Source organism: Ornithodoros turicata, unplaced genomic scaffold, assembly GCF_037126465.1.
Source record: "Ornithodoros turicata isolate Travis unplaced genomic scaffold, ASM3712646v1 Chromosome87, whole genome shotgun sequence".
In the NCBI taxonomy this organism is placed as follows: domain Eukaryota; kingdom Metazoa; phylum Arthropoda; class Arachnida; order Ixodida; family Argasidae; genus Ornithodoros; species Ornithodoros turicata.
In genome coordinates, this window is record NW_026999395.1 from 179176 (window position 1) to 206240 (window position 27065).

Consider the following 27065-nt stretch of genomic DNA (forward strand, 5'->3'; position numbering starts at 1 on the left):
GGTGATTATTTTTATTTTGTACGTGCGGACTAAACACGCGTGTATGCGGTATTCGGGGCAACACTGGCTGCCTGAAAAACAGCGCACGTTTATGCTTTTGACATATGGCATTATTTTCAAATTATAGGTGATTCTTTTTATTTGTACGTGCGGGCTAAACACGCGTGTATGCGGTATTCCGGGCAACAGTGGCTGCCTGATGAGCTGTGTACGTTTATGCTTTTGACATATGGCATTATTTTCAAATTATAGGTGATTCTTTTATTTTGCACGTGCGGACTAAACACGCGTGTATGCGGTATTCCGGGCAACAGTGGCTGCCTGATGAGCTGCGCACGTTTATGCTTCGAACATATTGTGGTGGCGCGGCTACCAAGAAGAAGATGCGCGAGAGCACCATATTCTACTCTGGCGTGGGCCAGTTATTCTTTGAGTTCTTGGCTGTTGAAGCCATGTCCGTTTCCTGTTCAGTCTTCTATTAAAGAGGTTTGTTGAACCCACCCTACGGTTATCTCAACTGGCGACGAGCGAAGGACTTCTCAGAAGATGCAGGGGGATGAGTCTCGAGTTATTTCAACCGGTGCAGGTTCGGACGATGGTGTTCGGCGGTTTCGCAGCCCTGGAACGTTTGATCCTGACAAGGAAGATTGGAACCTCTATGAGATCAGGTTTCTAGCGGCTATACGTGTGGCAAGAGTCACGGACGATGCGGACAAGAGTGGACTTCTAATTTCGTCGCTGAGTCCGGCAGTCTTCAAGCGGCTCTATAACCTGCTGCAACCGAGGAACATCATGGAGGTACCTTTCAAGGACCTTACTGCAACGTTATCTGACCATTTCACTCCGAAACGGTTCAAGGAGTTTGAGAGATACAAGCTTTTCTCAAATCGTCAAGAGGACGGTGAGTCAGTGAAGGATTTCGTTGAGCGGTTGTCGGCAATCATTTCCCGCTGTGAATATGAAGGAGAGTCTGACGTCCGAGCATGTTCCCTGATGACAGCGTTCATCGTAGGCCTCCGGGATCAGCGCATCCGCGCGCGACTTGTTCTGGAAAAGACCTTGACAATGGACACAGCGATCCGGCTCGCTGAAAGTTTTCTGGCCGCGGAGGCAGAGTCGAAGCAGTTGCATGCAGGAACCCTCTGTGCACAAGGTGACAGTCAAGCCGGAGAGCAAGGAACGATGTTTCCGGTGTGGAAATTCAAACCACTCGCAAGAAACGTGCAGATTCCGCAACGAGGACACTCACGCCTGTGGCAAAACCGGACACATCTCGAAAATGTGTCGTTCATCCGCTTCACAGGGAACGCGGAAGAAAGGTAAACATTTTCGGAAGGTGAAGCTTGTGACCGACGTGTTTCTTGCGGACGGCCAAGACGGGAAGTTCATTGCTTGTAGTATCAAAGACAAGGACGTCATCCTGCAGGTCGATACGGGATCGCGGGCAACACTTCTGGATGAAAGGACGTTCAAGAGGTTGGGTGAGCCAGAGCTATACCAATCTCCGTACCGTCTTCGTGCTTTCAACAAGGACGAGATACCACTTCGTGGAGCAGCAGATCTCGATGTTTCCATAGGTGGAAGGGTAGAAAAGCTTCAGGCACTCTTTACCCGGATGGAACATACCAATCTGCTTGGAAGGGATTGATACGTGAGCTTGGCATCGACCTCAACACATTATTCGTGGGCAAGATATTGACAGCTCCGAAGTTGGAAGGCGTCTTAGGAACGTACCCGGATCTTTTTCGAAGCCAACTAGGAAGGTGCACCAAGGCTTTAGTCCACCTTCATCTCAAGAAAGACGCTGAGCCGAAATTCTTCAAGCCCCGGCCGATCCTTTTGCGTCTCGGGAAGCGGTTGAAGCTGACCTGCAACGGCAAGTACAGAATGGGGTGCTGGAACCTATCGAGGTGTCGGAATGGGCCACTCCCATTGTAGTGGTGCCCAAGCCAAATGGAGCCGTACGAGTCTGCGGAGACTTCAGCGTCACTGTGAATCCGCAGATCGAAATCGCACAGTTCCCGTTACCTAGACCTGAAGAACTTCTGGCGACATTAAATGGCGGTGAAAAGTTCACGAAATTAGACTTGTCCGAAGCATACCTACAGATGGAGCTGGACGAAGAAGCTAAGAAAATCTTGGTGATCAATACTCACAAGGGCCTTTTTCAATTCAATCGAATGCCCTTCGGCATCGCATCTGCCCCAGCCGTTTTCCAGCGTACTATGGAACAGGTGATCGCAGGGATTCCTTCTGTACCCTGTTATCTCGATGACATCATCGTGACTGGCCGAAACGACAAAGAGCATCTGGAAACCTTAGTGCAAGTTTTGTCACGTCTCCGCGAGTTCGGCTTCACTCTCAAGAGGGAGAAATGTGCCTTCCTGAAGCGGCAGGTTGAGTATTTGGGACACGTGGTTACTGCGGAAGGTTTCTGACCATCACCCAAAAAAGTATCAGCGATTCTGAACATGCCACCGCCAACACAAGTTTCAGAACTGCGCTCATTTTGGGGCTGGTACAGCACTACGGAAAGTATCTGCCGTCCTTGTCCGATATTTGTGCTCCACTCAACAGCCTACTCAAGAAGTCGACATCTTGGCAATGGTCTGCGTCTTGCGTAGATGCGTTTGAAACAATCAAGAGGAAGCTCGCCTCCGCTGAAGTACTCACCCATTATGATCCACGGAAGGACATATTTCTGGCGGTGGATGCTTCTTCGAAAGGTATTGGGGGCCGTCATCTATCATCGCATCAACGGCGAAGACCGACCGATTGCGCACGCTTCGAAGACACTGACACCAGCCCAGACAAAATATGCTCAAATAGAACGGGAAGCCCTTGCTATTATTTTTGGCGTCCGAAAATTTCATCAGTATTTGTGGGGACGGAAGTTTACACTCTTCACCGACCACAAGCCGTTAACTGTAATTTTTGGACCCTCAAAGGGCATTCCCGCGACAACGGCGAGTCGTCTGCAACGGTGGGCCATCATTCTAATGAGCTACGCGTTCGACATACAGTTTAAACCGACGACGAACATCGCAAATGCAGATGGCCTGTCTAGGTTGCCCGAAGGCGCCGATCTGGAGTTCGATCAGCAAATGGAAGAAGGTATTTTCAACGTTGTGGACAAGGAGATTAATGCGGTGCAGGATTTTCGCATGCACACTCTTCCTGTCAGAGCTAAGCAGATTGCTGAGGCGACTCTTCAGGATCGATACTTGAAGCAAGTAAAAGAGTACATTGCAAGTGGCTGGCCCGAACGCGTAGAACAGGAGTTGGTTCCGTACTGGCAACGACGAGCTGAACTTACAACACACCGTGAGTGCGTTCTTTGGGGCCTACGCACCGTTATACCTCAAAAGTATCGCGCAGCCCTTCTGGATACGCTCCACGAGTGTCATGTAGGACAAAATAAAATGAAGATGTTGGCTCGCTCATATCTGTGGTGGCCAGGGCTGGACAAAGACATTGAATCCAGAGTGAGAGGTTGCGATCAATGTGCGTCCGTTGCAGCGCAAGAGGTTCCTGTGCCACTTCACCAATGGGAGCCGCCGGATAAGCCGTGGTATCGTCTGCACGCAGATTTTGCGGAGCTTCATGGGAAGCATTATCTCATAGTCATCGACAGCTTTAGCAAGTGGCCAGACGTGAGGACTATGACAACAACGACTGCAGACAAAACGATAGACGCTCAGAGACATCTTCACTCAAAATGGGCTCCCTGAAGTTTTCGTGACGGACAACGGACCTCCGTTCACAAGTCAACAGTTTCGGAAATTTCTCGAAGACCAGGGAATTCACCATGTGCTAACGCCCCCTTACCATCCCAAATCAAACGGATTGGCAGAGAATTTCGTGCGGACATTTAAGACTGCTCTGCGCCGTTCAAGCGGAGGGGGAAGGGAAAGCATAGGGGAATTCCTCTTCAAGTACCGAGTCACTCCCCATGTGACCACAGGGCGTCCACCCTGTGAGCTTCTCAATGGCAGACACTACCGCTCTGTTTTGGATCTTGTGCGACCACCGGGACCAATCCCTTTGGTGATGTTTTCAGGTGCCAGGGAACGTCAAAAGAGATGTCATGACAGGCGAGGCGCGCGACAGGTCGTTTGGAAGCAACGCGAAGGTGTGGATGCTGGACCCTCATCAGAAAGGTCATTGGAAATGTGGCACTGTTGTGGACAAAGAAGGATCAGTCATTTTCAAGGTTCGGGATCTTTCTGGGAAGGTACAACGGGTACACAAAGACCATCTCAAGGCAAGAGAGTCTTCCGATACTGGGATACTGAATCACTTCCCAAACCCCCGACAGAACATGAGCCACCGGAAGAACCAACATTTCCTCTACCCTTCCCGGAAGTTGAGGACACTTGCAGTGAGGACGGCCACCACCGTACGACGCAAGATGCCCAGCTGTCTCAAGTGGCAGGAGCTGCTCCTTCAGGAGAAAAGTCTCCTCCTTTGAGTACAACCACACGTAGGTATCCGGTCAGGAGGCGTCGGCCGGTAGATCGGTTCCAACCGACTTAAAGGGGGAGGTATTGTGGTGGCGCGGCTACCAAGAAGAAGATGCGCGAGAGCACCATATTCTACTCTGGCGTGGGCCAGTTATTCTTTGAGTTCTTGGGCTGTTGAAGCCATGTCCGTTTCCTGTTCAGTCTTCTATTAAAGAGGTTTGTTGAACCCACCCTACGGTTATCTCACATATGACATTATTTTCAAATTACAGGTGATTATTTTTATTTTGTACGTGCGGACTAAACACGCGTGTATGCGGTATTCCGGGCAACAGTGGCTGCCTCATGAAATGCGCACGTTTACTCTTTCACCATATGCCATTATTTTCAAATTACAGGTGATTATTTTTATTTTGTACGTGCGGACTAAACACGCGTGTATGCGGTATTCCGGACTAGAGTGGCCGCCAGATGATCTGAGCATGTTTATGCTTTTGACATATGGCATTATTTTCAAATTATAGGTGATTCTTTTTATTTTGTACGTGCGGACTAAACACGCGTGTATGCGATATTCCGGGCAAAAGTGGCTGCCTGATGAACTGCACACGTTTATGCTTTCAACATATGACAATATTTTAAATTACAGGTGATTATTTTTATTTTCTACGTGCGGACTAAACACGCGTGTATGCGGTATTCCGGGCAACAGGGGCTGCCTGATGAACTGCGCACGTTTATGCTTTCGACATAGGGCATATTTTTAAATTATAGGTGATTATTTTTTATTTTGCACGTGCGGACTAAACACGCGTGTATGCGGTATTCGGGGCAACAGTGGCTGGCTGATGAACTGCGAACGTTTATGATTTCGACATTAGGCATTATTTTCAAAATATAGGTGATTCTTTTTATTTTGCACGTGCGGAATAAACACGCGTGTATGCGGTATTCCGGGCTACAGTGGCAGCCAGATGATCTGAGCACGTTTATGCTCGTGACATATGGCATTATTTTCAAATTATAGGTGATTATTTTTATTTAGTACGTGCGGACTAAACACGCGTGTATGCGGTATTCTGGGCAACAGTGGCTGCCTGATGAACTGCGCACGTTTATGCTTTCAACATATGACATTATTTTCAAATTACGGGTGATTATTTTTATTTTGTACGTGCGGACTAAACACGCGTGTATGCGGTATTCCGGGCTACAGTGGCCGCCAGATGATCTGAGCACGTTTATGCTTTTGACCTATGGCATTATTTTCAAATTATATGTGTTTTTTTATTTTGTACGTGCGGACTAAACACGCGTGTATGCGGTATTCCAGGCAACAGTGGCTGCCTGATGAACTGCCTACGTTTATGCTTTCAACATGCGGCATTATTTTCATATTACAGGTGATTATTTATATTTTGTACGTGCGGACTAAGAACGCGTGAATGCGGTATTCCGAGCTACAGTGGCCTCCAGATGATCTGAGCACGTTTATGCTTTTGACATATGGCATTATTTTCAAACTATAGGTGATTATTTTTGTTTTGTACGTGCGGACTAAACACGCGTGTATGCGGTATTCCACGCAACAGTGGCTGCCTGATGAACTGCGCACGTTTGTGCTTCAAACATATGATATTATTTTCAAATTACAGGTGATTATTTTTATTTTGTACGTGCGGACTAAACACGCGTGTATGCGGTATTCGGGGCAACACTGGCTGCCTGAAAAACAGCGCACGTTTATGCTTTTGACATATGGCATTATTTTCAAATTATATTTGATTCTTTTTATTTTGTACGTGCGGGCTAAACACGCGTGTATGCGGTATTCCGGGCAACAGTGGCTGCCTGATGAGCTGCGTACGTTTATGCTTTTGACATATGGCATTATTTTCAAATTATAGGTGATTCTTTTTATTTTGCACGTGCGGACTAAACACGCGTGTATGCGGTATTCCACGCAACAGTGGCTGCCTGATGAACTGCGCACGTTTATGCTTCGAACATATGACATTATTTTCAAATTACAGGTGATTATTTTTATTTTGTACGTGCGGACTAAACACGCGTGTATGCGGTATTCCGGGCAACAGTGGCTGCCTCATGAAATGCGCACGTTTACGCTTTCACCATATGCCATTATTTTCAAATTACAGGTGATTATTTTTATTTTGTACGTGCGGACTAAACACGCGTGTATGCGGTATTCCGGGCTAGAGTGGCCGCCAGATGATCTGAGCATGTTTATGCTTTTGACATATGGCATTATTTTCAAATTATAGGTGATTCTTTTTATTTTGTACGTGCGGACTAAACACGCGTGTATGCGATATTCCGGGCAAAAGTGGCTGCCTGATGAACTGCACACGTTTATGCTTTCAACATATGAGAATATTTTTAAATTACAGGTGATTATTTTTATTTTGTACGTGCGGACTAAACACGCGTGTATGCGGTATTCCGGGCAACAGGGGCTGCCTGATGAACTGCGCACGTTTATGCTTTCGACATAGGGCATATTTTTAAATTATAGGTGATTATTTTTTATTTTGCACGTGCGGACTAAACACGCGTGTATGCGGTATTCGGGGCAACAGTGGCTGGCTGATGAACTGCGAACGTTTATGATTTCGACATTAGGCATTATTTTCAAAATATAGGTGATTCTTTTTATTTTGCACGTGCGGAATAAACACGCGTGTATGCGGTATTCCGGGCTACAGTGGCCGCCAGATGATCTGAGCACGTTTATGCTCGTGACATATGGCATTATTTTCAAATTATAGGTGATTATTTTTATTTAGTACGTGCGGACTAAACACGCGTGTATGCGGTATTCTGGGCAACAGTGGCTGCCTGATGAACTGCGCACGTTTATGCTTTCAACATATGACATTATTTTCAAATTACGGGTGATTATTTTTATTTTGTACGTGCGGACTAAACACGCGTGTATGCGGTATTCCGGGCTACAGTGGCCGCCAGATGATCTGAGCACGTCTATGCTTTTGACCTATGGCATTATTTTCAAATTATATGTGTTTTTTTATTTTGTACGTGCGGACTAAACACGCGTGTATGCGGTATTCCAGGCAACAGTGGCTGCCTGATGAACTGCCTACGTTTATGCTTTCAACATGCGGCATTATTTTCATATTACAGGTGATTATTTATATTTTGTACGTGCGGACTAAGAACGCGTGTATGCGGTATTCCGGGCTACAGTGGCCGCCAGATGATCTGAGCACGTTTATGCTTTTGACATATGGCATTATTTTCAAACTATAGGTGATTATTTTTATTTTGTACGTGCGGACTAAACACGCGTGTATGCGGTATTCCGGGATACAGTGGCCGCCAGATGATCTGAGCACGTTTATGCTTTTGACATATGGCATTATTTTCAAATTATAGGTGATTCTTTTTATTTTGTACCTGCGGACTAAACACGCGTGTATGCGGTATTCCGGGCTGCAGTGGCCGCCAGATGATCTGAGCATGTTTATGCTTTTGACATATGGCAGTATTTTCAAATTATAGGAGATTATTTTTATTTTGTACGTGCGGACTAAACACGCGTGTATGCGATATTCCGGGCAACAGTGGCTGCCTGATGAACTGCACACGTTTATGCTTTCAACATATGACAATATTTTTAAATTACAGGTGATTATTTTTATTTTTTACGTAAGAACAAAACACGCGTGTTTGCGCTATTCCGGGCAACAGTGGCTGCCTGATGAACTGCACACGTTTATGCTTTCAACATATGACAATATTTTTAAATTACAGGTGATTATTTTTATTTTGTACGTGCGGGCTAAACACGCGTGTATGCGGTATTCCGGGCAACAGTGGCTGCCTGATGAGCTGCGTAGGTTTATGCTTTTGACATATGGCATTATTTTCAAATTATAGGTGATTCTTTTTATTTTGCACGTGCAGACTAAAGACGCGTGTATGCGGTGTTCCGGGCTACAGTGGCCGCCAGATGATCTGAGCATGTTTATGCTTTTGACATATGGCAGTATTTTTAAATTATAGGTGATTATTTTTATTTTGTACGTGCGGACTAAACACGCGTGTATGCGGTATTCCGGGCAACAGTGGCCGCCTGATGACCTGCGCACGTTTATGCTTTCAATATATGGCATTATTTTCAAATTACAGGTGATTATTTTTATTTTATACGTGCGGACTAAACACGCGTGTTTGCGCTATTCCGGGCAACAGTGGCTGCCAGATGAACTGCGCATGTTTATGCTTTTGACATATGGCATTATTTTCAAATTATAGGTGATTCTTTTTATTTTGCACGTGCGGACTAAACACGCGTGTATGCGGTATTCCGGGCAACAGTGGCTGCCTGATGAGCTGCGCAAGTTTATGCTTTTGACAAATGCCATTATTTTCAAATTATAGGTATTCTTTTTATTTTGTACATGCGGACTAAACACGCGTGTATGCGGTATTCCGGGCAACAGTGGCTGCCTGATGAGCTGCGTACGTTTATGCCTTCAACATGTGGCATTATTTTCATATTACAGGTGATTATTTTTATCTTGTGCGTGCGGACTAAACACGCGTGTATGCGGTATTCCGGGCTACAGTGGCCGCCAGATGATCTGAGGACGTTTATGATTTTGACATATGGCATTATTTTCAAATTATTGGTGATTCTTTTTATTTGTTACCTGCGGACTAAACACGCGTGTATGCGGTATTCCGGGCTACAGTGGCCGCCAGATGATCTGAGCATGTTTATGCTTTTGACATATGGCATTATTTTCAAATTATAGGTGATTATTTTTATTTTGTACGTGCGGACTAAACACGCGTGTATGCGATATTCCGGGCAACAGTGGCTGCCTGATGAACTGCACACGTTTATGCTTTCAACATATGACAATATTTTTAAATTACAGGTGATTATTTTGATTTTGTACGTGCGGACTAAACACGCGTGTATGCGGTATTCCGGGCTACAGTGGCCGCCAGATGATCTGAGCACGTTTATGCTCGTGACATATGGCATTATTTTCAAATATAGGTGATTATTTTTATTTAGTACGTGCGGACTAAACACGCGTGTATGCGGTATTCTGGGCAACAGTGGCTGCCTGATGAACTGCGCACGTTTATGCTTTCAACATATGGCATTATTTTCAAATTACGGGTGATTATTTTTATTTTGTACGTGCGGACTAAACACGCGTGTATGCAGTATTCCGGGCTACAGTGGCCGCCAGATGATCTGAGCACGTTTATGCTTTTGACCTATGGCATTATTTTCAAATTATATGTGTTTTTTTATTTTGTACGTGCGGACTAAACACGCGTGTATGCGGTATTCCAGGCAACAGTGGCTGCCTGATGAACTGCCTACGTTTATGCTTTCAACATGCGGCATTATTTTCATATTACAGGTGATTATTTTTATTTTGTACGTGCGGACTAAGAACGCGTGTATGCGGTATTCCGGGCTACAGTGGCCGCCAGATGATCTGAGCACGTTTATGCTTTTGACATATGGCATTATTTTCAAACGATAGGTGATTATTTTTATTTTGTACGTGCGGACTAAACACGCGTGTATGCGGTATTCCGGGATACAGTGGCCGCCAGATGATCTGAGCACGTTTATGCTTTTGACATATGGCATTATTTTCAAATTATAGGTGATTCTTTTTATTTTGTACCTGCGGACTAAACACGCGTGTATGCGGTATTCCGGGCTGCAGTGGCCGCCAGATGATCTGAGCATGTTTATGCTTTTGACATATGGCAGTATTTTCAAATTATAGGAGATTATTTTGATTTTGTACGTGCGGACTAAACACGCGTGTATGCGGTATTCTGGGCAACAGTGGCTGCCTGATGAGCTGCGTACGTTTATGCTTTCAACATGTGGCATTATTTTCATATTACAGGTGATTCTTTTTATTTTGTACGTGCGGACTAAGAACGCGTGTATCCGGTATTCCGGGCTACAGTGGCCGCCAGATGATCTGAGCACGTTTATGCTTTTGACATATGGCATTATTTTCAAACTATAGGTGATTATTTTTATTTTGTACGTGCGGACTAAACACGCGTGTATGCGGTATTCCGGGCTACAGTGGCCGCCAGATGATCTGAGGACGTTTATGATTTTGACATATGGCATTATTTTCAAATTATTGGTGATTCTTTTTATTTGTTACCTGCGGACTAAACACGCGTGTATGCGGTATTCCGGGCTACAGTGGCCGCCAGATGATCTGAGCATGTTTATGCTTTTGACATATGGCATTATTTTCAAATTATAGGTGATTATTTTTATTTTGTACGTGCGGACTAAACACGCGTGTATGCGATATTCCGGGCAACAGTGGCTGCCTGATGAACTGCACACGTTTATGCTTTCAACATATGACAATATTTTTAAATTACAGGTGATTATTTTGATTTTGTACGTGCGGACTAAACACGCGTGTATGCGGTATTCCGGGCTACAGTGGCCGCCAGATGATCTGAGCACGTTTATGCTCGTGACATATGGCATTATTTTCAAATTATAGGTGATTATTTTTATTTAGTACGTGCGGACTAAACACGCGTGTATGCGGTATTCTGGGCAACAGTGGCTGCCTGATGAACTGCGCACGTTTATGCTTTCAACATATGGCATTATTTTCAAATTACGGGTGATTATTTTTATTTTGTACGTGCGGACTAAACACGCGTGTATGCAGTATTCCGGGCTACAGTGGCCGCCAGATGATCTGAGCACGTTTATGCTTTTGACCTATGGCATTATTTTCAAATTATATGTGTTTTTTTATTTTGTACGTGCGGACTAAACACGCGTGTATGCGGTATTCCAGGCAACAGTGGCTGCCTGATGAACTGCCTACGTTTATGCTTTCAACATGCGGCATTATTTTCATATTACAGGTGATTATTTTGATTTTGTACGTGCGGACTAAGAACGCGTGTATGCGGTATTCCGGGCTACAGTGGCCGCCAGATGATCTGAGCACATTTATGCTTTTGAAATATGGCATTATTTTCAAACTATAGGTGATTATTTTTATTTTGTACGTGCGGACTAAACACGCGTGTATGCGGTATTCCGGGATACAGTGGCCGCCAGATGATCTGAGCACGTTTATGCTTTTGACATATGGCATTATTTTCAAATTATAGGTGATTCTTTTTATTTTGTACCTGCGGACTAAACACGCGTGTATGCGGTATTCCGGGCTGCAGTGGCCGCCAGATGATCTGAGCATGTTTATGCTTTTGACATATGGCAGTATTTTCAAATTATAGGAGATTATTTTGATTTGTACGTGCGGACTAAACACGCGTGTATGCGGTATTCTGGGCAACAGTGGCTGCCTGATGAGCTGCGTACGTTTATGCTTTCAACATGTGGCATTATTTTCATATTACAGGTGATTCTTTTTATTTTGTACGTGCGGACTAAGAACGCGTGTATCCGGTATTCCGGGCTACAGTGGCCGCCAGATGATCTGAGCACGTTTATGCTTTTGACATATGGCATTATTTTCAAACTATAGGTGATTATTTTTATTTTGTACGTGCGGACTAAACACGCGTGTATGCGGTATTCCGGGCTACAGTGGCCGCCAGATGATCTGAGCACGTTTACGCTTTTGACATATGGCATTATTTTCAAATTATAGGTGATTCTTTTTATTTTGTACCTGTGGACTAAACACGCGTGTATGCGGTATTCCGGGCTACAGTGGCCGCCAGATCATCTGAGCATGTTTATGCTTTTGACATATGGCAGTATTTTCAAATTATAGGTGATTATTTTTATTTTGTACGTGCGGACTAAACACGCGTGTATGCGATATTCCGGGCAACAGTAGCTGCCTGATGAACTGCACACGTTTATGCTTTCAACATATGACAATATTTTTAAATTACAGGTGATTATTTTTATTTTGTACGTGCGGACTAAACACGCGTGTATGCGGTATTCCGGGCAACAGTGGCTGCCTGATGAGCTGCGTACGTTTAGGCTTTCAACATGTGGCATTATTTTCATATTACAGGTGATTATTTTTATTTTGTACGTGCGGACTAAACACGCGCGTATGCGGTATTCCGGGCTACAGTGGCCGCCAGATGATCTGAGCACGTTTATGCTTTTGACATGCGGCATTATTTTCATATTACAGGTGATTCGTTTTATTTTGTACGTGCGGACTAAACACGCGCGTATGCGGTATTCCGGGCTACAGTGGCCGCCAGATCATCTGAGCATGTTTATGCTTTTGACATATGGCAGTATTTTCAAATTATAGGTGATTATTTTTTTTTGTACGTGCGGACTAAACACGCGTGTATGCGATATTCCGGGGAAACAGTGGCTGCCTGATGACCTGCGCACGTTTATGCTTTCAACATATGACAATATTTTTAAATTACAGGTGATTATTTTTATTTTGTACGTGCGGAGTAAACACGCGTGTATGCGGTATTCCGGGGAAACAGTGGCTGCCTGATGACCTGCGCACGTTTATGCTTTCAATATATGAAATTATTTTCAAATTACAGGTGATTATTTTTATTTTGTACGTGCGGACTAAAGACGCGTGTATGCGGTATTCCGGGCAACAGTGGCTGCCTAATGAACTGTGCACGTTTATGCTTTCGACATATGGCATTATTTTCAAATTATAGGTGATTCTTTTTATTTTGCACGTGCGGACTAAACACGCGTGTATGCGGTATTCCGGGCAACAGTGGCTGCCTGATGAGCTGCGCAAGTTTATGCTTTTGACATATGACAATATTTTTAAATTACAGGTGATTATATTTTATTTTGTACGTGCCGACTAAACACGCGTGTATGCGGTATTCCGGGCAAGAGTGGCTGCCTGATGACCTGCGCACGTTTATGCTTTCAATATATGACATTATTTTCAAATTACAGGTGATTATTTTATTTTGTACGTGCGGACTAAACACGCGTGTTTGCGATATACCGGGCAACAGTGGCTGCCAGATGAACTGCGCACGTCTATGCTTTTGACATATGGCATTATTTTCAAATTACAGGTGATTCTTTTTATTTTTTACGTGCGGGCTAAACACGCGTGTATGCGGTATTCCGGGCAACAGTGGCTGCCTGATGAGCTGCGTAGGTTTATGCTTTTGACATATGGCATTATTTTCAAATTATAGGTGATTCTTTTTATTTTGCACGTGCAGACTAAACACGCGTGTGTGCGGTATTCCGGGCAACAGTGGCTGCCTGATGATCTGAGCATGTTTATGCTTTTGACATATGGCATTATTTTCAAATTATAGGTGATTATTTTTATTTTGTACGTCCGGCCTAAACACGCGTGTATGCGATATTCCGGGCAACAGTGTCTGCCTGATGAACTGCACACGTTTATGCTTTCAACATATGACAATATTTTTAAATTACAGGTGATTATTTTTAATTTGTACGTGCGAACTAAACACGCGTGTATGCGGTATTCTGGGCAACAGTGGCTGCCTGATGAGCTGCGTACGTTTATGCTTTCAACATGTGGCATTATTTTCATATTACAGGTGATTATTGTTATTTTGTACGTGCGGACTAAACACGCGCGTATGCGGTATTCCGGGCTACAGTGGCCGCCAGATGATCTGAGCACGTTTATGTTTTGACATATGGCATTATTTTCAAATTATAGGTGATTCTTTTTATTTTGTACGTGCGGAGTAAACACGCGTGTATGCGGTATTCCGGGCAACAGCGGCTGCCTGATGAACCACGCACGTTTATGCTTTCAACATATGACATTATTTTCAAATTACAGGTGATTATTTTTATATTGTACGTGCGAACTAAACAATCGTGTATGCGGTATTCCAGGCAACAGTGGCTGCCTGATGAACAGCGCAAGTTTATGCTTTCGACATATGGCATTGTTTTCAAATTATAGATATTCTTTTTATTTTGTACGTGCTGACTAAACACGCGTGTATGCGGTATTCCGGACAACAGTGGCTGCCTAATGGACTGTGCACGTTTATGCTTTCGACATATGGCATTATTTTCAAATTATAGGTGATTCTTTTTATTTTGCACGTGCGGACTAAACACGCGTGTATGCGGTATTCCGGGCAACAGTGGCTGCCTGATGACCTGCCCACGTTTATGCTTTCAATATATGACATTATTTTCAAATTACAGGTGATTATTTTTATTTTGTACGTGCGGACTAAACACGCGTGTTTGCGCTATTCCGGGCAACAGTGGCTGCCAGATGAACTGCGCACGTTTATGCTTTTAACATATGGCATTATTTTCAAATTATAGGTGATTCTTTTTATTTTGTACGTGCGGGCTAAACACGCGTGTATGCGGTATTCCGGGCAACAGTGGCTGCCTGATGAGCTGCGCAAGTTTATGCTTTTGACATATAGCATTAGTTTCAAATTATAGGTATTCTTTTTATTTTGTACGTGCGGACTAAACACGCGTGTATGCGGTATTCCGGGCAACAGTGGCTGCCTGATGAGCTGCGTACGTTTAGGCTTTCAACATGTGGCATTATTTTCAAATTATTGGTGATTCTTTATATTTTATACCTGCGGACTAAACACGCGTGTATGCGGTATTCCGGGCTACAGTGGCCGCCAGATGATCTGAGCATGTTTATGCTTTTGACATATGGCAATATTTTCAAATTATAGGTGATTATTTTTATTTTGTACGTCCGGACTAAACACGCGTGTAAGCGATATTCCGGGCAACAGTGGCTGCCTGATGAACTGCACACGTTTATGCTTTCAACATATGACAATATTTTTAAATTACAGGTGATTATTTTTATTTTGTACGTGCGAACTAAACACGCGTGTATGCGGTATTCTGGGCAACAGTGGCTGCCTGATGAGCTGCGTACGTTTATGCTTTCAACATGTGGCATTATTTTCATATTATAGGTGATTATTTTTATTTTGTACGTGCGGACTAAACACGCGCGTATGCGGTATTCCGGGCTACAGTGGCCGCCAGATGATCTGAGCACGTTTATGCTTTTGACACATGGCATTATTTTCAAATTATAGGTGATTATTTTTATTTTGTACGTGCGGACTAAACACGCGTGTAAGCGGTATTCCGGGCAACAGCGGCTGCCTGATGAACCACGCACGTTTATGCTTTCAACATATGACATCATTTTCAAATTACAGGTGATTATTTTTATATTGTACGTGCGGACTAAACACGCGTGTATGCGGTATTCCAGGCAACAGTGGCTGCCTGATGAACAGCGCAAGTTTATGCTTTCGACATATGGCATTGTTTTCAAATTATAGATATTCTTTTTATTTTGTACGTGCTGACTAAACACGCGTGTATGCGGTATTCCGGACAACAGTGGCTGCCTAATGGACTGTGCACGTTTATGCTTTCGACATATGGCATTATTTTCAAATTATAGGTGATTCTTTTTATTTTGCACGTGCGGACTAAACACGCGTGTATGCAGTATTCCGGGCAACAGTGGCTGCCTGATGAGCTGCGCAAGTTTATGCTTTTGACATATGACAATATTTTTAAATTACAGGTGATTATTTTTATTTTGTACGTGCGGACTAAACACGCGTGTATGCGGTATTCCGGGCAACAGTGGCTGCCTGATGACCTGCGCACGTTTATGCTTTCAATATATGACATTATTTTCAAATTACAGGTGATTATTTTTATTTTGTACGTGCGAACTAAACACGCGTGTATGCGGTATTCTGGGCAACAGTGGCTGCCTGATGAGCTGCGTACGTTTATGCTTTCAACATGTGGCATTATTTTCATATTATAGGTGATTATTTTTATTTTGTACGTGCGGACTAAACACGCGCGTATGCGGTATTCCGGGCTACAGTGGCCGCCAGATGATCTGAGCACGTTTATGCTTTTGACACATGGCATTATTTTCAAATTATAGGTGATTATTTTTATTTTGTACGTGCGGACTAAACACGCGTGTAAGCGGTATTCCGGGCAACAGCGGCTGCCTGATGAACCACGCACGTTTATGCTTTCAACATATGACATCATTTTCAAATTACAGGTGATTATTTTTATATTGTACGTGCGGACTAAACACGCGTGTATGCGGTATTCCAGGCAACAGTGGCTGCCTGATGAACAGCGCAAGTTTATGCTTTCGACATATGGCATTGTTTTCAAATTATAGATATTCTTTTTATTTTGTACGTGCTGACTAAACACGCGTGTATGCGGTATTCCGGACAACAGTGGCTGCCTAATGGACTGTGCACGTTTATGCTTTCGACATATGGCATTATTTTCAAATTATAGGTGATTCTTTTTATTTTGCACGTGCGGACTAAACACGCGTGTATGCAGTATTCCGGGCAACAGTGGCTGCCTGATGAGCTGCGCAAGTTTATGCTTTTGACATATGACAATATTTTTAAATTACAGGTGATTATTTTTATTTTGTACGTGCGGACTAAACACGCGTGTATGCGGTATTCCGGGCAACAGTGGCTGCCTGATGAGCTGCGCACGTTTATGCTTTCAATATATGACATTATTTTCAAATTACAGGTGATTATTTTTATTTTGTACGTGCGGACTAAATACGCGTGTTTGCGCTATTCCGGGCAACAGTGGCTGCCAGATGAACTGCGCACGTTTATGCTTTTGACATATGGCATTATTTTCAAATTATAGGTGATTCTTTTTATTTTGTACGTGCGGGCTAAACACGCGTGTATGCGGTATTCCGGGCAACAGTGGCTGCCTGATGAGCTGCGTACGTTTATGTTTTTAACATATGGCATTATTTTCAAATTATAGGGGATTCTGTTTATTTTGCACGTGCGGACTAAACACGCGTGTATGCGGTATTCCGGGCAACAGTGGCTGCCTGATGAGCTGCGCAAGCTTATGCTTTTGACATATGGCATTATTTTTAAATTACAGATGATTATTTTTATTTTGTACGTGCGGACTAAACACGCGTGTATGCGGTATTCGGGGCAACAGTGGCTGCCTGAAAAACAGCGCACGTTTATGCTTTTGACATATGGCATTATTTTCAAATTATAGGTGATTCTTTTTATTTTGTACGTGCGGGCTAAACACGCATGTATGCGGTATTCCGGGCAACAGTGGCTGCCTGATGAGCTGCGTACGTTTATGCTTTTGACATATGGCATTATTTTCAAATTATAGGTGATTCTTTTTATTTTGCACGTGCGGACTAAACACGCGTGTATGCGGTATTCCGGGCAACAGTGGCTGCCTGATGAGCTGCGCAAGTTAATGCTTTTGACATGTGGCATTATTTTCAAATTATAGGTATTCTTTTTATTTTGTACGTGCGGACTAAACACGCGTGTATGCGGTATTCCACACAACAGTGGCTGCCTGATGAACTGCGCACGTTTATGCTTCGAACATATGACATTATTTTCAAATTACAGGTGATTATTTTTATTTTGTACGTGCGGGCTAAACAGGCGTGTATGCGGTATTCCGGGTCACAGTGGCCGCCTGCTGAACTGTGCACGTTTATCCTTTTGACATATGGCATTATTTTCAAATTAAAGGTATTTTTTTATTTTGTACGTGAGGGCTAAACAGGCGTGTATGCGGTATTCCACGCAACAGTGGCTGCCTGATGGGCAGCGCACGTTTATGCTCGTGACATATGGCATTATTTTCAAATTATAGGTGATTATTTTTATTTTGTACGTGCGGACTAAACACGCGTGTATGCGGTATTCTGGGCAACAGTGGCTGCCTGATGAACTGCGCACGTTTATGCTTTCGACATATGACATTATTTTCAAATTATAGGTGATTCTTTTTATTTTGCACGTGCGGACTAAACACGCGTGTATGCGGTATTCCGGGCAACAGTGGCTGCCTGATGACCTGCCCACGTTTATGCTTTCAATATATGACATTATTTTCAAATTACAGGTGATTATTTTTATTTTGTACGTGCGGACTAAACACGCGTGTTTGCGCTATTCCGGGCAACAGTGGCTGCCAGATGAACTGCGCACGTTTATGCTTTTAACATATGGCATTATTTTCAAATTATAGGTGATTCTTTTTATTTTGTACGTGCGGGCTAAACACGCGTGTATGCGGTATTCCGCGCAACAGTGGCTGCCTGATGAGCTGCGCAAGTTTATGCTTTTGACATATGGCATTATTTTCAAATTATAGGTATTCTTTTTATTTTGTACGTGCGGACTAAACACGCGTGTATGCGGTATTCCGGGCAACAGTGGCTGCCTGATGACCTGCCCACGTTTATGCTTTCAATATATGACATTATTTTCAAATTACAGGTGATTATTTTTATTTTGTACGTGCGGACTAAACACGCGTGTTTGCGCTATTCCGGGCAACAGTGGCTGCCAGATGAACTGCGCACGTTTATGCTTTTAACATATGGCATTATTTTCAAATTATAGGTGATTCTTTTTATTTTGTACGTGCGGGCTAAACACGCGTGTATGCGGTATTCCGCGCAACAGTGGCTGCCTGATGAGCTGCGCAAGTTTATGCTTTTGACATATGGCATTATTTTCAAATTATAGGTATTCTTTTTATTTTGTACGTGCGGACTAAACACGCGTGTGTGCGGTATTCCGGGCAACAGTGTCTGCCTGATGAGCTGCGCAAGTTTATGCTTTTGACATATAGCATTAGTTTCAAATTATAGGTATTCTTTTTATTTTGTACGTGCGGACTAAACACGCGTGTATGCGATATTCCGGGCAACAGTGGCTGCCTGATGAACTGCACACGTTTATGCTTTCAACATATGACAATATTTTTAAATTACAGGTGATTATTTTTATTTCGTACGTGCGAACTAAACACGCGTGTATGCGGTATTCTGGGCAACAGTGGCTGCCTGATGAGCTGCGTACGTTTATGCTTTCAACATGTGGCATTATTTTCATATTACAGGTGATTATTTTTTTTTGTACGTGCGGACTAAACACGCGCGTATGCGGTATTCCGGGCTACAGTGGCCGCCAGATGATCTGAGCACGTTTATGCTTTTGACATATGGCATTATTTTCAAATTATAGGTGATTATTTTTATTTTGTACGTGCGGACTAAACACGCGTGTAAGCGGTATTCCGGGCAACAGCGGCTGCCTGATGAACCACGCACGTTTATGCTTTCAACATATGACATCATTTTCAAATTACAGGTGATTATTTTTATATTGTACGTGCGGACTAAACACGCGTGTATGCGGTATTCCAGGCAACAGTGGCTGCCTGATGAACAGCGCAAGTTTATGCTTTCGACATATGGCATTGTTTTCAAATTATAGATATTCTTTTTATTTTGTACGTGCTGACTAAACGCGCGTGTATGCGGTATTCCGGACAACAGTGGCTGCCTAATGGACTGTGCACGTTTATGCTTTCGACATATGGCATTATTTTCAAATTATAGGTGATTCTTTTTATTTTGCACGTGCGGACTAAACACGCGTGTATGCGGTATTCCGGGCAACAGTGGCTGCCTGATGAGCTGCGCAAGTTTATGCTTTTGACATATGTATTATTGTCAAATTACAGGTATTCTTTTTATTTTGTACGTGCGGACTAAACACGCGTGTATGCGGTATTCCGGGCAACAGCGGCTGCCTGATGAGCTGCGTACGTTTATGCTTCCAACATGTGGCATTATTCTCATATTACAGGTGATTATTTTTATTTTGTACGTGCGGACTAAACACGCGCGTATGCGGTAATCCGGGCTACAGTGCCCGCCAGATGATCTGAGCACGCTTATGCTTTTGACATATGGCATTACTTTCAAATTATAGGAGATTATTTTTATTTTGTACGTGCGGACTAAACACGCGTGTATGCGGTATTCCGGGCAACAGCGGCTGCCTAATGAACCACGCACGTTTATGCTTTCAACATATGACATTATTTTCAAATTACAGGTGATTATTTTTATATTGTACGTGCGGACTAAACACGCGTGTATGCGGTATTCCAGGCAACAGTGGCTGCCTGATGAACAGCGCAAGTTTATGCTTTCGACATATGGCATTGTTTTCAAATTATAGATATTCTTTTTATTTGTACTTGCGGACTAAACACGCGTGTATGCAGTATTCCGGACAACAGTGGCTGCCTAATGAACTGTGCACGTTTATGCTTTCGATATATGGCGTTATTTTCAAATTATAGGTGATTCTTTTTATTTTGCACGTGCAAACTAAACACGCGTGTATGCGGTATTCCGGGCAACAGTTGCTAACTGATGAGCTGCGCAAGTTTATGCTTTTGACATATGGCATTATTTTCAAATTATAGGTATTCTTTTTATTTTGTACGTGCGGACTAAACACGGGTGTATGCGGCATTCCTGTCTAAAGTGGCCGCCAGGTGATCTGAGCACGTTTATGCTTTTGACATATGGCATTATTTTCAAATTACAGGTGATTCTTTTTATTTTGTACGTACGGGCTAAACAGGCGTGTATGCGGTATTCCGGGTCACAGTGGCCGCCTGCTGAACTGTGCACGTTTATCCTTTTGACATATGGCATTATTTTCAAATTAAAGGTATTTTTGATTTTGTACGTGCGGGCTAAACAGGCGTGTATGCGGTATTCCACGCAACAGTGGCTGCCTGATGGGCAGCGCACGTTTATGCTCGTGACATATGGCATTACTTTCAAATTATAGGTGATTATTTTTATTTTGTACGTGCGGACTAAACACGCGTGTATGCGGTATTCTGGGCAACAGTGGCTGCCTGACGAACTGCGTACGTTTATGCATTCAACATGCGGCATTATTTTCATATTACAGGTGATTATTTTTATTTTGTACGTGCGGACTAAACACGCGTGTATGCGGTATTCTGGGCAACAGTGGCTGCCTGACGAACTGCGTACGTTTATGCATTCAACATGCGGCATTATTTTCATATTACAGGTGATTATTTTTATTTTGTACGTGCGGACTAAACACGCGTGTATGCGGTATTCTGGGCAACAGTGGCTGCCTGACGAACTGCGTACGTTTATGCATTCAACATGCGGCATTATTTTCATATTACAGATGATTATTTTTATTTTGTACGTGCGGACTAAACACGCGTGTATGCGGTATTCGGGGCAACAGTGGCTGCCTGAAAAACAGCGCACGTTTATGCTTTTGACATATGGCATTATTTTCAAATTATAGGTGATTCTTTTTATTTTGTACGTGCGGGCTAAACACGCATGTATGCGGTATTCCGGGCAACAGTGGCTGCCTGATGAGCTGCGTACGTTTATGCTTTTGACATATGGCATTATTTTCAAATTATAGGTGATTCTTTTTATTTTGCACGTGCGGACTAAACACGCGTGTATGCGGTATTCCGGGCAACAGTGGCTGCCTGATGAGCTGCGCAAGTTAATGCTTTTGACATGTGGCATTATTTTCAAATTATAGGTATTCTTTTTATTTTGTACGTGCGGACTAAACACGCGTGTATGCGGTATTCCACACAACAGTGGCTGCCTGATGAACTGCGCACGTTTATGCTTCGAACATATGACATTATTTTCAAATTACAGGTGATTATTTTTATTTTGTACGTGCGGGCTAAACAGGCGTGTATGCGGTATTCCGGGTCACAGTGGCCGCCTGCTGAACTGTGCACGTTTATCCTTTTGACATATGGCATTATTTTCAAATTAAAGGTATTTTTTTATTTTGTACGTGAGGGCTAAACAGGCGTGTATGCGGTATTCCACGCAACAGTGGCTGCCTGATGGGCAGCGCACGTTTATGCTCGTGACATATGGCATTATTTTCAAATTATAGGTGATTATTTTATTTTGTACGTGCGGACTAAACACGCGTGTATGCGGTATTCTGGGCAACAGTGGCTGCCTGATGAACTGCGCACGTTTATGCTTTCGACATATGACATTTGTTACATCATCGAGAGCCAGCAGATGAACCATCCAAAGATTTATTCCAAACCAGAGAGCCCGAAGAAAACCATCCGCTTCCAACGGAAGCTTACAGCAAGAATGCGAACACAACAGGACGCGCAGCGCGTGAACAGTTCCGTAACTTTGTCGTCGTCACTATATTACACTTTTCCCCCCCTTAGTCTGAAACTGAATGTCCGAAACGCACAGGTTTCTTGAGTGGTCTACCACGAGATGATGTAGGCCCAGATATGATGTCCCTAGGTGCTGCCGGTAGTGGAGCGTCGTCGTGAGGCGGGTGCTCCGCCGCTGTGGAAAGCCATTGAGGAATATGTCTTGAACGAGCTTGGGAAGTGACGGGGACCACGTCTGTGGGGCAAGGCGAGTCGTTTGGCGGCACCGGTAGCCTTGCAGGTGGCGAATTTATGTCACCAGTGGGGAACCGGAAGCTTGACGTGAGACGTGGTGGGCTGTCAACCGGCGAAGAGGACCTGCGCATGTGATCCACATGCCGACGAAGCAGTCGTCCATCCTGTGTGAGGCCCTCGTAGGAACGTTTGCCGACCTTCCTGCAGACCTTCACTTGACACCACTTTCCATTATTGGTGAAAGTTCTGAACCACGCGGTCTGGCCGACCTTGAAGTGGTCGTCAAGCTGGGCTTGGGTGTCGGGGGGCGAGTCCTCGTAGTGCGGGTGAATTGCGTCCAGGGCAGTCCTCAATTCCCTTCCAAACATTTGTTTAGCTGGCGTCTCCTTGGTTACCGCATGCGCTGTGGTGTGCTGGTTCAGGAGAAATCTCGACAGACGACACTGAATACTTCCTTGGGTGTGTTTCTTCAGGGCCCGCTTTAGCTCCTGAACCATCCTCTCCGCCTGGCCGTTTGTAGCGGGATGATATGGGGCGCTGGTTACGTGGCGTATACCATTGCGGCTGAAGAACGACTTCATCTCGCTGGAAACGAAGGCGGTACCATTATCGCTGACCACGAGTTGCGGAAGTCCGAAAGTGGCAAAGATGGCACGTAGCGCGTCGATGAGGGTGGAGCTTGTTGCGGTGGACACGGGTCGCACCTCGAGCCACTTCGTGACGGCGTCAACTACAACAAGGTAGGATTGGCCGTGAATCGGTCCTGCGAGATCCATGTGGAGGACAGACCAAGCGACGCGAGGACGAGACCACACAGGTGGTGGTTGTCTGGGCAGAGACTTGGCATAGCGCTGACACGTGTGGCAGCTGCTTACGGCGTTCTCGATGGCGGTGTCGAGTTGTGGCCACCAGAAATAACTTCTTGCAGCGTGCTTCATGGCTGTCATTCCTCTGTGGCCAGCGTGGAGCAGGGTGAGAGCTTGCGACTGTAGCGCTGGGGGAATAACCACTCGCGAACCCCAAAGTAAGCAACCTTTGTGGGTAGAAAGTTCGTTCCTTCTTACGTTGAAGGGCAGAAAATCTTTCCCGGTCCAATCTGAGACGTAACCCGACTGTACCCCTTGATACACTCTTGAGAGGGTTGTATCCTGTGCAGTTGACTGCGCAATAGCCGAAGGCGTGAGAGGGGGAATGGAAACCGCCTCGATCATGAGCACATCTCCAGGTCCCGCCGGTTCATCCTCTTCTACAGGTAGAGGCAGTCTGCTGAGGGCGTCGGCGTTTTGATGGCGTTTTCCCGGCCTGTAATGTAGTTTATAGCTGTAGGCCCCGAGCAACAGGCACCATCTTGTCATACGTGGAGATAAAACTGCAGGAATCGGGCGGTCCGCGCCCATGATGCCCAGTAGGGGTTTGTGGTCGCTGTAGATGATTACTTCTCTCCCTGCGATATACTGGTGGAAGTGTGTCACTGCAAACACGATGGCTAAGCCCTCTTTATCCAGCTGTGCGTAGTTGCGCTCAGCTTTCCCCAGTGTGCGCGAAGCGAATGCAATTGGAGCTTCGTTTCCGTGATCGTCAGGCTGTGCCAGGACTGCGCCGAGTCCGTACGGCGAGGCGTCACAGGACAGGAACAGGGGTTTCTTCTCGTCATAGTGCTGGAGGACAGGAGCGGACAGCAACCTTCCTTTCAGCTCGTCGAATGCCCTCTGATGTTTTTCTTCCCAACGCCAAGGGGCTTCCGCATCCAAAAGCCTATGCAGACTCTCTGCAATCGTAGCTCGGTCTTTGATGAATTTACAGTAGAATGCCAGCATGCCCAGGAAGGACTGCAGCTGCGCTTTGTTTGTGGGTGGTGGAGCATCGGCGATAGCCTGTATTTTGCTGTGAGAAGGTCGAACGCCTTCTGCGTTGACGATGTGTCCCAAAAACTCAAGCTCTTGCACGCCAAAGATGCATTTCGCCCGTTTTGCTTTTAGCCTAGCTTGCCTGAGCCTCTGTAGTACGGCTGTGAGACGTCCGCTGTGTTCTTCCATGGTTGCGGCGGAAATCAAAATATCATCAAGATAGACGACCACGCCGTCAAGCCCCATGAGGAGTTGATCCATGAATTGCTGAAAAACCAGCGGGGAGACGGAAACTCCGAACGGTAGACGTTTCACCTTGAACAGTCCCTTGAGTGTAGTGATTGTTAGTGCTTCCGCCGTGGCGTCGTCTACACGAAGCTGTTGATATGCTTGAGTCAGGTCCACTCTTGAAAAAAACTTTCCTCCTCGTAACGTTGACAGAAGCTGGTCTATCGTTGGCAGCGGGTACGACGCCAATTCCACGCTTGCGTTTACTGTCGTTCGGTAATCCCCGCAAATCCGGAGTGTATTATCCTTTTTTCTAACGATCACAATTGGCGTAGCCCATCTTGAAGCTTGCACAGGTTCCAAGATACCTTGTGTTTCGAGCTTCTCGAGTTCCTTAAACACCGCGTCCCGGAGTGCAAAAGGTACAGGCCGAGCTTTCAAGAACTTTGGTGAAGCCTCCTGTTTCATGGTGATGTGCACTGGAGTGCCACTGTGTCCGTTGAAAGCCGGATCGAAGACGTCCGAATACTGTGCCAGTACCGTATCGACTGTCTCAGCCATGCGCATCTGGTTGACCTTGACGGAGATTCCGAGGTACTGGAACCAGTCGCGCCCTAAGAGAGATGAGCCAGCTCCCTTCACTACTCGTAGGGGTAGAACATGCGTGCTGTCGTCCAGCTGAACGGTAACCGAAATCTTCCCCAGAAGTGTCAACGGTTGGCCCGACCAAGTTGACAAAGTTGTTGGTTCTGGCTGAAGCTTTGGACGTCGAGTACGCCATAAGTTCCTGTATGTGTCGTCGCCAATAATCGAAAAAGCGGCGCCTGAGTCTACCTCCATTACGTGTGGTACGTCATTGAGCCTCAAAGCCATGGTTATCTTCGGAGCTACTTCGGAGCGTACGTTATGCAGCGTGTAGACTGACGGTACTGTAACGTCTTCGTGCTCTGGCTGCAACTGATTTGTTGTCCGATCCTTCATCTGTGACTTCTTGGACCTACAGGCCTTTTCGATGTGCCCTTTCTTTTTGCAGAAGTGGCAAACGGCGTCCCTGAATCGACAACCCGATGGATCATGCTGTCCATCGCAGCGAAAACATGGCTGAGAATGTTGCCGATCCTTCTTCCGCTTCTTATTGGGAACCTTCTTGGCCATTGCGTTAATTTGCTGAGAGTCCCCCATTCCTTTGATGTGGGCCTGCTGGTTTAAAGCGGATTCCGCAGCCAAGGCTAGGTCCAGAGCGCGTTCGAAGGTAATGTTCCGTTCTGTGAGTAGACGCTGTTGAAGCGCTGGGTCTCGAACTCCGCAAATCAGCCTGTCTCTCAACATTACGTTGAGCGGTAGCGACGTGTCCGAAGCTGGAACGGGGTCGGCCGGCCGGGCTACTGCATCGCCTGACTCTGCAGTGGTTTGCAAATTCGTCGCTGCTGGTGTTCCGAAGTTGCATTCCTTCGCAATACTTCGAAGCTCCGTCACGTACTGTGAAATAGATTCCGAGGGAAGTTGATCCCGTTTGTGGAACTTGCAGCGTCCCAGAAGTTCGGTAGGCTTAGGGTCGAAGTGTCCACTCAGAATTTGCACAAGTTCGGCATAATCCACTTCGGCTGGAAGTCGAGGGTGGACAAGGGCTCGTATGGTCTGATATGTCCGCTCACCACATTGGCTTAGAAGAAACGCCCGTTTCTTCGTGGGTTGGGTGATTTCATTGGCTTCGAAGTAGAACGCCAGGCGTTCGATCCATGACGACCAGTCAGCACCTTCGCTGAATTCGTGTAGCCGCAGAGACATCGTGCAGAATGGAGCCTGCCGTGGGTTGGATTTCTCGTCGCCAGTGTTACATCATCGAGAGCCAGCAGATGAACCATCCAAAGATTTATTCCAAACCAGAGAGCCCGAAGAAAACCATCCGCTTCCAACGGAAGCTTACAGCAAGAATGCGAACACAACAGGACGCGCAGCGCGTGAACAGTTCCGTAACTTTGTCGTCGTCACTATATTACAACATTATTTTCAAATTATAGGTGATTCTTTTTATTTTGCACGTGCGGACTAAACACGCGTGTATGCGGTATTCCGGGCAACAGTGGCTGCCTGATGACCTGCCCACGTTTATGCTTTCAATATATGACATTATTTTCAAATTACAGGTGATTATTTTTATTTTGTACG

The 27065-nt window shown here is 45.1% G+C and overlaps 3 protein-coding genes across 3 annotated transcripts; 2 read left to right on the top strand and 1 right to left on the bottom strand.

The window, feature by feature from the left end:
- The first annotated feature begins 546 nt into the window (after nt 1–546).
- Nucleotides 547–2438, top strand: LOC135374628 (uncharacterized protein K02A2.6-like). Its single transcript, XM_064607583.1, has 4 exons — nt 547–1191; nt 1304–1585; nt 1642–1876; nt 1939–2438. Exons 1-4 carry the CDS (start codon nt 547–549, stop codon nt 2436–2438), a joined length of 1662 nt encoding a protein of 553 aa, XP_064463653.1.
- Nucleotides 2439–2624: 186 nt separating this feature from the next.
- LOC135374629 (uncharacterized protein K02A2.6-like) lies at nt 2625–3731 on the top strand. The gene has a single exon (XM_064607584.1). The coding sequence runs from the start codon at nt 2625–2627 to the stop codon at nt 3729–3731; it is 1107 nt and encodes a 368-aa protein (XP_064463654.1).
- An 18900-nt stretch (nt 3732–22631) lies between these two features.
- LOC135374630 (uncharacterized protein K02A2.6-like) lies at nt 22632–26684 on the bottom strand. The gene has a single exon (XM_064607585.1). The coding sequence runs from the start codon at nt 26682–26684 to the stop codon at nt 22632–22634; it is 4053 nt and encodes a 1350-aa protein (XP_064463655.1).
- Between the last annotated feature and the right edge of the window lie 381 nt (nt 26685–27065).

Bases quoted from the DNA above. Each gene is read 5' to 3' on its own strand.
- LOC135374628 (XM_064607583.1), top strand. From the start codon at position 547: ATGCAGGGGGATGAGTCTCGAGTTATTTCAACCGGTGCAGGTTCGGAC. The intron at 1,192-1,303 runs GTGTGGAAATTC...TCCGCTTCACAG, and splicing joins AGCAAGGAACGATGTTTCCG to GGAACGCGGAAGAAAGGTAA. The intron at 1,877-1,938 runs GCAAGTACAGAA...CTCCCATTGTAG, and splicing joins GTTGAAGCTGACCTGCAACG to TGGTGCCCAAGCCAAATGGA.
- LOC135374630 (XM_064607585.1), bottom strand. From the start codon at position 26,684: ATGTCTCTGCGGCTACACGAATTCAGCGAAGGTGCTGACTGGTCGTCA.
- LOC135374629 (XM_064607584.1), top strand. From the start codon at position 2,625: ATGCGTTTGAAACAATCAAGAGGAAGCTCGCCTCCGCTGAAGTACTCA.